Source organism: Schistocerca cancellata, chromosome 5 (assembly GCF_023864275.1).
Source record: "Schistocerca cancellata isolate TAMUIC-IGC-003103 chromosome 5, iqSchCanc2.1, whole genome shotgun sequence".
Taxonomy (NCBI): domain Eukaryota; kingdom Metazoa; phylum Arthropoda; class Insecta; order Orthoptera; family Acrididae; genus Schistocerca; species Schistocerca cancellata.
In genome coordinates, this window is record NC_064630.1 from 298,915,316 (window position 1) to 298,928,259 (window position 12,944).

The window sequence follows — 12,944 nt, forward strand, 5'->3', positions numbered from 1 at the left end:
TATCATGAAAGAGGGAAGAGAGTGTCTTGGATATGATACATAAGTTCTTTTTATAACATCGCAATCATGTTTTGTAGAGAAGAGCTTCCATATTTTAATACCACTTTAAACAACTCAGTCAAAGTGCAAGGTCAAGATATCTCATTTGAAATGACTAGTTTTGTTTAAAAGATGATGTTTTAAGTAATAGTAATTACTTAAAATATCAAGGAAACTACACAATAATTTTAAAAATAATCTGCCTTGGTAAAATTCTATTTCATATTTCTATCCTCAAATCATCACAATAATTTGATATACAAAAAACAACAATGAGTTAAATTATTCTTTGAAATTTCATAGTGAAATTTTTATTTATATGTTCTTAGCTCTTCCATTCCCAGTCAACCCAGTTCAGTCATGAATAACATACAAACAGAAATGGCATCTACTAAGGATCTTATTTTATTTTGATGCACTTAATCTTCCATGAAATTTGTCATCAGCATAAGTTGCAACTACATTAAAAGTCAAAGTCAAAATACTCCCATACTTAGGCAATGAATATAGGGGAGCAGATGGAGGAATACTGCATGACCACTCTTGGCAAAGCCTTAGTGGACTTAGTTTGCCATTTTCTTCCTCTGACTTGTTATGAAGTGTTGTTACATGTGTAGTGTGGATGACTGTGACAAGTGCTTGTACAATGTAGTGCAGAGTCTCACTTCATGACACACTGCAGAGAAGTTTGGGATTGAATCCAGGACATTGGCACAATAACTGGTAATCAGTAACTTTATGCCACTACTTCTCTTGCACTTACCAGCCAAATACTGGCAGTGAAAATTTTTTATCACCAGGATACAAACTAGCTTACCTCTGAGTCGAGTGAATAACTGACTTTGGCTAAAATAGTCAGGTTTGCAGTTATGTAAATTATCTCTATCTGACTTAAAAGCATCTTGTAATTATGATGTATAGTTTGGTTAATACCATAACAATGACATCAAAAGTCACTATAACATAGTAAATTGCATCAGTTGAAGTTACGCAGAGTGCTAGAGACTATCATCAGTGTCTGAGATGATGAGCCGGCCGGAGTGGCCGTGCGTTTCTAGGCGCTACAGTCTGGAACCACGTGACCGCTACGGTCGCAGGTTCGAATCCTGCCTCGGGCATGGATGTGTGTGATGTCCTTAGGTTAGTTAGGTTTAAGTAGTTCTAAGTTCTAGGGGACTGATGACCACAGCAGTTAAGTCCCATAGTGCTCAGAGCCATTTGAACCATTTTTATGAGATGATGAGAGATACTGGGTTGTCCGAAGTGTGTCACTTCTGATGCACTGTGCTATCATGTTTTCTGTTTTTGATTCCTTGTAGTTCTTATACTATTTATATTACTTTCCTTTTCCTGTACCTACTTTGCTCAGATTCCAAACATCTTACACTATTTTATACTACCACACATTTTTCATAAGCTGATAAATTCCACAGAAGCATCTTGATTTTTAAGTCTTGCTTCCATTCTCAAGGGTAACATCAGAACTTCTTCTATTTAAATTTACTTTTGCTGCTATTATAATGATACAAACTGTTATGACATGAATTTAAGCTCCAAACTTACACTCAGATAGTGAACCTTCGTAGCAGGTTAAAACAATATGCTGACCCAGAACCACCTGCAGTGCTCTTACATACTGTGGTAGCCGCAATTAACTCACAGCTTGCCCTCATAACCTTACTTCTGCCAAAATCTCATCTCCTACCTTCCAAACTTCATAGTAGTTCTTCAGCATACCTTGCTGGACTATCATTCCTGAATGAAATGGTATCATAGTGAAATGGTTTAACTACATACGAAGAGATTATTTTTCAGAATGAATCTTTCACTCTAAAGCTTCTTAGCAGTTTAAAACTGTGTCCCAGACTAGAAGTCAAATCCAGAACCTTGCCTTTTCTTGGTAATTCTTTCACTGACAAGTTATCCAGTTATGGCTCACAGCTCTCCTTCACAGTTTTACTTAAACCAATACCTCTTTCCTACTTACAAAACTTCACAGAAATGCTTCTGCATATCTTGCTAAACTAATACTCCTTACTCATAGAGTGTTTCTTGAAGTTTATTGTTTAATAAATCTCTTTTCAGCCTTTAATTCAACTATCTCCAACAGATTTGTTTTTGGAGAAGGTCTGCCTTGAGCAAAACACTATTTCTTACATTTCTTTTTATTGCCCATCTTGTTTCATTAACTAACAGTACCATAGTGGTTTTCTGTTCCTGGATTTTATGTAATTTAATGTAGTTGTTTTGTTTCACTGTTTGTCATCTGCAACCACATAGAAATTAACGTAGAACAGAAGATAAAATAAAACTCACTGATGACGCTGTAACTTCAGTGAAACATATATGGGGAATAAAAAGAAAAATAAGAAACTGTGTTTTGCTCATGACAGACCCCCTCCGAAAACAAATATATTTGCAAGCAAACATGGGACTAAAGAGCTTCAACCTCAAGATAGTTATCTTTGATTTGGCTACTTTCGTTTTGTTATATTTTCCACAAATGCCAGATTATTACTGCCAATCTGAAGTTCAGTGACTTTTTCAATTTTTATTTTTTACAACAGACAAGGTCTGTCCCATTTTATATGATCAATGGTTAATAAACTTTCTTTACAAAACATGTAACTGATGTAGTTAATTCTGATCAGGCTTTATGTGATAATGCTGATGTAAATTTAATTTTTCATGTTACCTCTCAGTCAACAAGCATTAATCTCAATGAACATATTTTTATTTTATTTATTTTTATTTGGTATGCATATTCCATAGATCCGTACAACGAGTGATTCGCCTGGATGTGGAATGTGTCAATATAATTGTACAAATACAATTAAAGCTACAGAATAGTAATATAATTCAATGATATAGATATTATAAGTATCACTTTTTCTCATTTCCAAGCTGTCATTAAACTAGTACAGCAATTCTCAATATAACATTATAACTGTAACATTAACACTATAACATTAACATAATATTGTATCATCCATCTAATAACTAAGACACTAAATACATCTATTATTAAGAGAGGGCATTACTTCTGGAAAAGAATTCATCTAACGAGTACAGTGGATGGTCGAGCAGGTATTTTTTTAACATACCTTTGAACAGCATTTCATTTTCTATTGTACATTTAATATAATTAGGCAATGCATTAAAAGTCTTTATAGCAGCATACTTTACTCCCTTCTGTACAAGTGTTAAATTTTTTAGTTCAACATGTAGATCATCTTTACCTCTTGTATTGTAGTTATGGTATGAACAATTTGTTTCATACTGAGCATAGTCTTTATTAACTACATTCATCAGAGAGTATATGTACTGACATGTTGTGGTCAGAATACCTAACTGTATAAAAAGTTTTCTACATGAGGTTCGTGGAGGAACCCCACACATGATTCTGACTGCTCTCTTCTGAGCAGTTAAGATTTTTTTTTTGAGGCTGGTGAATTACCCCAGAATATTATTCTGTAACTAATTAATGAGTGAAAGTACCCAAAGTAAGACAATTTTAAAATGTTGATGTCCCCAAAATGAGTAATTATTCTTAGAGCAAAAGTTGCTGATGAAAGCCTTTTTAGAGTAAGGGACACATGCTGTTCCCAGTTGAGCCTACTGTCAATGTGAACCCCCAGGAATTTAGTGGATTGCACCTGTTCTAGTTCCTGGTTGTCATGAGTAATTACTATACTTTCTAGAGTTTCATTTTTTGTGTGGAACTGTATAAAATTAGTTTTTTTAATATTACCTGAAAGAGAATTAATTGAAAACCAAGCTGTAACTTCTCTGAGTATATCATTAACATCAGTCTCGAGATCAGCAGTAGACTGACCATCTACGACAATGCTTGTATCATCAGCAAACATTGTGAATTCACAATTTTTACTAATGGACAGGGGTAAATCATTAACATATATTAAAAACAGCAAGGGTCCAAGGACAGATCCCTGGGGAACTCCATGCTGAATTTTGCCCCATTCAGAATCCACTAGATTAGGAGATCCTTTGTTACAGCCATGTAGAACCACCTTTTGTTTCCTGTCTTGAAGATATGATTTTAGCCAGTTACCTATAGGCCCTTTGATTCCGTAATGATAGGCCTTCTCCAAGAGTATCTTGTGGTTTACACAGTCAAAGGCCTTGGAAATATCACAGAAGACACCAACTGGTGACTTCTTACTATTAATAGACTCCAAGACATCATTTGTGAGTGAATATATGGCACGCTCTGTGGAAACCCCTTTTTGAAAACCAAACTGTCTGTGGTTAATAATATTAAGTTTATCAAGATGTGCCACAATCCTGTTATACACTGCCTTTTCAAGAACCTTTGAAAATGTTCTTAAGAGAGAGACAGGACGATAATTTTTTACATCGGTAGCATCGCCAGACTTGAAAAGAGGTCTCACAATGGCATATTTCATTCTCTCTGGAACAACTCCTTCATAAAGAGACGTGTTGCAAATGTGAGCAAGTACTCCACTTACATCATTACTGCAGGCTTTCAACAGTTTATTAGAGATGTTATCTATACCTGAAGATCCTTTACTTTTCAATGAGGGAATAATTTTTTTTATTTCATTAGCAGTTATGGGTGTTACATTTATATCATTAAAACATTGTGGGAGGTTAAGTTTCAGAATATCTAAAGCTTCTCTTAGGTCACCACTGCAACCTATTTGAGAGGTGACACTTAGAAAGTGGTTGTTAAATGTGTCTGCTATCTGTTTACTATCAGTTATTTCCAAATCGTTAATTTTTAGGACAGCAGATTTTTCATTGTCAGATGGTGCAGTACCTGTTTCCCTCTTTATTACATTCCAAATCGTTCTGATTTTATTGTTTGAACAGTTAATTTCAGATTGCATGCACATACTTTTAGATTTTTTAATGACTTTAGTTAAGATTTTGCAGTATGTCCTATAATATTTCATTTGCAGGGAATTATTGGATTGTCTAGATATTATATACAGTTCTCTTTTTCTCTGGCATGATATTTTTATACCCTTGGTGAACCATGATTTTTTGCTTGATTTCCTGTTCTGTAGTCTACAGACCTTTTTTGGAAAGACATTTTCAAAGATACCTGATAATTCATCAGTAAATAAATTATATTTTGTATTAACATCATTTGCAAGATAAACATACCTCCAGTCAGTCTCCCGAATGCATAATTTGAATTTTTGGATATTTTCCTCATTCATGTTTCTAATGGTTTTCCACTGTGCACTAGCTTTGTTCTGATTTGTATTAAAGTTGTCAATTGTGAGTATTTGCCCATCATGATCAGAGAGTCCATTTATGACTTTTTCAACTTTGATGTGATTAGTTTTACTCATATCTACAAAGATATTGTCTATTAGAGTGCTGGAAGTGGCAGTAGTTCTTGTGGGAAAACTGACAGTGGAGACAAGGTTGTAGGTATGCATTAAATTTGCAAACTCTGTCTTAGAAGATGAGCTTTCTAGGAAATCTATATTAAAATCTCCAGTCACTATAATGTCCCTATTTTTTCTTGTGAGTTACAATAGCACAGAATCTAATTGTTTCACGAATACTTTAAAATTACCAGATGGAGCCCTGTATACTGCTACGATTACCAGTTTCTTGTTACCTTCTACTATTTCTGTGACACATGCCTCAAAGTCTTTCTCTACACAATATTTCTCTACATCTATTGTATTAAGGGACAGGCTGTTTTTCACATAAATAACTGCCCCACCTTTGCACATATGCTTTCTACAAAATGAGGTAGCTAAAACATAGTTTGGTATATTGAGCATTTCAATGCCAAAAGTGATATGGTTTTCTGTCAGACGGAGAATATGAGCACAATTTGCACCTGTTGGTTCATCAATATTTACAATAAATTGGTCTAACTTACAGAGCAGGCTTTGAATATTTTGGTGAAAAATTTTGAGCTCATTTTTAATTACATGATTATTTGTGGTGCTGCCATTGCTGGGACTGAGTTTTATTTCTTTTGACATACCAGTATTACAGGAACAGTTTTCTGCAGGGAAGAGGGAGCTGTTGTGCTGGTAACACCCACATTTGTTGTTATTAACTCCATTACTTCCATTCTGTTTGGAACCTTCCCCCTTCTGCCCCAGTACCATAAAAAATCCCCATTTGCAGCTGAGGACTTTCTTGATCTCAGGCACATCCTATGTGGAGCAGCTGCAGTCACTACTGTGCTCCTTTTTGCCATAGAGGGTGGATCTCCTGTTGGTGAGGTTTCTACACTGTCAGCTTGTACACTTGATCCTGTGGGGGTTGGTGTTGCTGTTTCTGCTATTGATGACTGTTCTTCTTCCTTAAATGCTGCTGCTTCACAAGTTGGCGGTGGACTAACGTTTCCCACTTGAGTTGTAACTGCTGGTGCTGTCTTGCTTTTGTATAAAAGACCTGTTTGTGTTGATTCACATACAGGTGCTGCTGCATATGAAGTCTTCCCTTCAGCTGTTCCATTAGGTTTGAAGGAGTATTTTGACGACACTGTATGTATTTCTTCCAATGGTACAGTTTCAATGGGCACAGGTGCTTTTAGAATGATTGGAGGAGTGGTGTTTTCAAATAGTTTGAATGTTTCTACTAATAATGCTTTAGCAAGTACACATTTTCCTAGCCAGTTCCTGTGCATTCCATGTCGAGTAAAATGGTTTCTCTCTTCGGAATTACTGTCCAAAAACTTCACGTCCTTGAATGCTTTGCATACCTTTTGAAACATTCTGTTTGTGAATTTGATTTCATTATTTACACATGAACTGTTTATTAGGTCATGTCTATGTGGGATGCTAACGATGATTGTTTTTCTTGGCGAGATTCTTTCCAGTGCATTTCGCAATGCTGTGATTGCATTTTTCGACTCATTTTTGTAAACATCGTTAGCTCCAGCAATAATTACACAAACATCGTTTGGTTGAGGGCTTAAATCTTTAATTATTTGCTGGAAAGGAGCCCCGGGTTTTACTGTGGCAGTAACGGAAAATTTAGATTGCATATTCCTAAGAATAGTGGCTAAATCTCGTCCATGGCTGTCTGCAAAGATATAAACTTTTGGTTTTGTCTCGTCTTCTCTCAATAATTTCATTTGTCGGTGTTTCTCTTGTGCAATGGGCGCAAACGAGTTTTTCATAACTATAGCAGATATTGGAGCACTTTGAATTTCAGTAACGGTTTCTTTGAGAGTGTTGTAGTTTTCACTTTGTACATTTTTCACAAAAGGATTAAAATCGACATTCAAAGAATTAATTAACGATTCAATGTCATTCATATATTTTTTAGCTATTGTGAGTTCTTCTTTCAGCACATCAGAGATGAGTTCTTCAGTACCAGCATTATACATCTTGACTGCACTTTTTCGACCACTGCACTGAACAAAGCCACATACACAATTCGGATTTATCACTTTTCTGTTGTTCATACACGATAGATGGATCCATATATATGAGAAAGAGCACACACGGATACCGCTATGAACACTGTTTTGGCAGACTATGCACTTTAAACTAAATGTAATACGATTTTCTACGGCACGATTTACTACTGCTTGCATACTCGACGCCATCTTGAAATCACTTGATTCACGCAAAAAATTGTCCACAGATCACATGGTTTTGGGAATGATTAGAAAATCACAGGGACTAATCAATAAGCTGCAACAAAAGGAACAACATTAGGGTTGTAGAAAATCCGAAGAAATTCTGGTCGTATGTAAAGTACACAAGTGGCAAGACGCAGTCAATACCTTCGCTGCGCAGTGCCGATGGTACTGTTACCGACAACTGTGCCGCTAAAGCGGAGTTATTGAATGCAGTTTGCCGAAATTCCTTCACCAGGGAAGATGAATAGAATATTCCAGAATTTGAAACATGAACAGCTGCTAGCATGAGTTTCTTAGAAGTAGATACCTTAGGGGTTGCAAAGCAACTCAAATCGCTTGATACGGGCAAGTCTTCAGGTCCAGATCGTATACCGATTAGGTTCCTTTCAGATTATGCTAATACAGTAGCTCCCTACTTAGCACTCATATACAACCGCTCACTCACTGATAGATCTGTACCTACAGATTGGAAAATTGGGCAGGTCGCACCAGTGTTTAAGAAGGGTAGTAGGAGTAATCCATCGAACTACAGACCTTTATCATTGACGTTGGTTTGCAGTAGAGTTTTGGAGCACATACTGTATTCAAACATTATGAATCACCTCAAAGGGAACAATCTATTGATATGTAATCAGCATGGTTTCAGAAAACATCGTTCTTGTACAACGCAGCTAGCTCTTTATTTGCACGAAGTAATGGCCGCTATCGACAGGGGATCTCAAGTTGATCCTGTATTTCTAGATTTCCGGAAAGCTTCTGACACCATTCCTCACAAGTGACTTCTAATCAAGTTGTGGGCCTATGGGGTATCATCTCAGTGCAACTGGATTCGTGATTTCCTGTCAGGAATGTCACAGTTCGTAGTAATAGATAGCAAATCATCGAGTAAAACTGAAGGGATATCAGGTGTTCCCCAGGGAAGCGTCCTGGAACCTCTGCTGTTCCTGGTCTATATAAATGACCTGGGTGACAATCTGAGCAGTTCTCTTAGGTTGTTCACAGATGATGCTGTAATTTACCATCTAGTAAGGTCATCCGAAGACCAGTATCAGTTGCAAAGCGATTTAAAAAAGATCACTGTATGGTGTGGCAGGTGGCAGTTGACGCTAAATAACAAAAAGTGTGAGTTGATCCACATGAGTTCCAAAAGAAATCCATTGAAATTCGATTACTCAATAAATAGTACAATTCTCAAGGCTGTCAATTCAACTAAGTACCTGGGTGTTAAAATTACGAACAACTCCAGTTGGAAAGACCACATAGATAATATTGTGGGGAAGGCAAGCCAAAGGTTGCGTTTCATTGGCAGGACACTTAGAAGATGCAACAAGTCCACTAAAGAGACAGCTTACACTACACTCGTTCGTCCTGTTAGAATATTGCTGTGCGGTGTGGGATCCTTACCAGGTGGGCTTGACGGAGGATATTGAGAGGATGCAAAAAAGGGCAGATCATTTTGTATTATCACGTAATAGGGGAGAGAGTGTGGCAGATATGATACACGAATTGGGATGGAAGTCATTAAAGCAAAGACGTTTTTCGTCGCGGCAAGATCTATTTACGAAATTTCAGTCACCAACTCTCTCCTCCAAATGCGAAAATATTTTGTTGAGCCCAACCTACATAGGTAGGAATGATCATCAAAATAAAATAAGAGAAATCAGAGCTCGAACAGAAAGGTTTAGGTGTTCATTTTTCCCGCGTGCTGCTCGGGAGTGGAATGGTAGAGAGATAGTATGATTGTGGTTCGATGAAGCCTCTGCCAAGCACTTAATTGTTAACTGCAGAGTACTCATGTAGATGTAGATGTAGATGTAGGGTTTAGGCAAGGAAAGACACACAAATAATCTTATTGTTTAAGATCATCATGAAGTTGGTTAATTTTATTTCCTTTGTGGGGAGGGGGAAGGGAGAAGAGGTGCGAATTACAAATATATATTGTCATTCATCTAAGAATTTAGAGACAGTAAAAGAAGAAACACATATGACAATACAGGAAAGGAAGAGCTAAAATACTTACAAAATATGTGAGCATCTTCACAACCAGTGCATTTTATAGCTGGATGCACAATAAATGTCTTTGTTGTCCTTTGAATCAGATATGTAGTTGAGAAAATTTCAGCCTTGAGTATTACCACAGGTGATGCTCTCAGTATTACTGCATGTCCAGATAAATATGACCCAACTGCCACATCTGTAAATTAATGAGACAGTCATCTTTCAATGTGTGGCTTTGTTATCTGTTTACTTTATGTTGGCAATGTTTATTATGTAGATATTGTTAGATATTAAAACTCTGAATGAAAGAAATTAGCTAATTTAATTCCTTCTTCTTTCCTGTACAGTTGTTTTTATTTGTAAAATTGAAATTTGGACACATTGTTTTTGCAGGAATCTGTGTATTTTTTTAAATATTATTTTGTGTTCTCACTGTTTTGTGGAACTATGCAAGTTAAAGCCAGATTGAACTGACACCTTTGAAAATAACAAAGTCATATGCTTTCAAGTTGTCCCACTGTAATGAGTGCTAACAATGGATAGCAACAGAAACAAAAGAGTAATTTATACAAAAACAGTGAAGTAAGATAAGAATTCAATGTCTCATTGACAATAGGGACATACAAGACAGAAAATAAGCTTGGACTGAACAAGGACAGCGAGGGAAATTGGTCATGCCCTCCCAAAGGAACCATCCCAGCATTTGCCTTAAGGGATCTAGGGAAATCACAGAAAAACTAAATCTGGATAACCTGGTGGTGATTTCAGCCACTGTCCTACTAAATACAGGTCCAGTGTCTTACCTCTGCACCACGATGCTTGTTGCAATTTTGTCATTATCTCCACACTTACATCATCTGATTGTACAACAGGTGATGGTTTAAGGCAGCTTAGTTAAATACCAGCTTCTGTTGCAGCACTGCTGCAACACCAGAGGGGATCACGGAGTTCATCTTATGAGCTTATAACTAGAAGTGACTTTATTTTGATTTATCTGTGCACTTTGCAGTTTATTTCTCAAATTTCTTCCATGTTTGTGTATTTATTATGCATAGTCTGGCATTTTAATAACTGTTAATAATATCAGATCTTAAAATTATAACAATCATATTTTTATCATTGACTACAAAATCATGTTAATGAATATTATTTAAGATGTCAATGCTATGAATGTGACAGCACATTCTGCATCTACATTTACATCAATACCATGCATGCCAGTACTGTTATCTTTTGCTCCTTTCCTGTTTCACTCCATAAGAGCTGTGAGTTCTCTGATTCTCTTATTCCTGGGAATTTTACTGAAGTTACAGTTTCCACTGATTTTTTGGCCAGTAGTGTAACTGAACAGGAGTGGATCCATTCACCTATTTATACACAATATGGTACATTTGTTTATTATTCAGGGTTACCTGCCAGCCCCTACACCGAACATTGATCATATGACAGTCATCCTGACTATCATTATGACATGTAGATAACAGTACTATCTGCAAATAGCCACAAAGAGCCTCTGATTTCATCCACTGGATTATGAATATCAACTGTAAACAGTAATGATGCACCATTAAGAACATGTTGAGTTATGTCTGCAATGTCTGCAATGAAGTGCTGAACCCAGTTAGAGATCTGGCCTGACACTTGGTAAGCTCATATTTTGTTCACTAAACAAAAGTTTGGAACTGTATGTTTCTGTGCCAGTATGATCACTGAATGACTGAATAGGGGATTAACAATCCATTTACTGAATTTATAAGGAGTAGTCAAATGAAAACAGATCACCTGCTACAATAGGACCATGGAATGATTGCATTAAAAAGTAATCACTACACACATTATGACATTTATCTCACTGGGAAATGATACAATTAATCCCTTTTTCGTAGATTGCAGAAATTCGATGACAGATGTGCAACTGCACTCACTCTTGCACTTCTGGGTTTGACTGAAACTGGCATCCATGATTGTGTTTCTTCAAGTTGCCACACACATTCAAATGTCACAGTGAAAGGTTTGGGCTGTACAGAGGATGCTCCAGTGTCTCCCAACCAAATTGCTGAAGCATATTTTCAACCAATTGGCAGTGTGGGGGCAGATACTATTATGGAACAGGATGTTTCTGTCCAATGTCCTGGGCATTTTGATTTTGTGGCACTTCGCAATTTCCACAAAGTGTCTTCACAGTGCTGTGCACTGATTGTGGTTCCCCACTCAAAGAACTCTATGACCAGAAGGGGCCTGCAGTTGAAGGACATGGTCATCATGACCTCAATGGAATTTGTATGAAAAGTTATAAATTTCTTTGGTGGGGTGAATGTTGGATGTTCCCACTGCTGGCTTTACCATCTGCCCTTGGACTGTCAGCCTGCTGTTGGAGGAACTCATCCTGTTGAATGACAATACTTGTCCTCATACTGCCAATTGCATGAATGCTACATTTGAGCAATTTTGTTGGGAAACTCTGCAGCATCCACTGTACAGCCTGAATCTTTCACAGTGTGATTGTCACATTTTGGCAACCCGAAGAAAGTCGTGTGGATGTCAGTTTCAGTTGGGTGAGGAAATGCAAGTGTGGATGCTGCTGCAAGTCCATCAGTGGCTGACCGTGTTCTATGAAATGGGAATTGATTGTCTCACCTCCCAGTGTGATAAATATCTTAACGTGTATGGTGATTACTTTTGAATGGACCATTCGATCATACACAAGAACAAAACTTTTTGGAGTCTTTAGCCAGATTGCATGATAAAATTTTAAAATCAAATTCATTGAATGCTTCTTGCACTGGTCTCTTCACACTTATTTTGGCAGCATTCAGCTTTCATCTGCTTACTAGGCTTTCATTTCATTTAAATCAGAGATGAAACACACTTTGGTTTCACAGAAACTTTCTAACATGGTTACTGATCTACTTTACCATCTCCCACACCCTTGTACTGCAGATACTTTTCTAAGTCTTACTGTACAAGTTTTATCCATTTCTGTTTAACATATAATCTTCAGACATAAATATTTGATATTACTACTCTGGATTTTTTATCCTGTCACGCTTGATAACCAAAAGTACTTGCCTACATTTCTTAACATACTTAGCAGTATCCATAGTTATTGATGCTATCACAGCTTTATGATCACTGTTTCCGTCATCAATGTTAGCTGATTTGAAAAGTTTGGGTCTCTTAGTTCAAAGACATTGCACTCATGCATCAGTTCTTCAGCTACCTTTCCAGACAAAACATTCAGAACAATCTCAGATGAATCCCTGTTTCTGGAAGTATTTTTAATTGCATGACTCCCCCA

General features: G+C 36.8%; 1 protein-coding gene across 1 annotated transcript in view; it reads right to left on the bottom strand.

Moving 5' to 3' along the window:
• LOC126188085 (integrin alpha-4-like) overlaps nt 1-12,944 on the bottom strand; it is a 521,321-nt gene that overhangs the window by 174,775 nt on the left and 333,602 nt on the right. Inside the window, exon 12 of the mRNA XM_049929540.1 lies at nt 9,669-9,842. Coding sequence (XP_049785497.1) covers nt 9,669-9,842 — 174 coding nt within the window. The remainder of the gene's footprint in view (nt 1-9,668; nt 9,843-12,944) is intronic.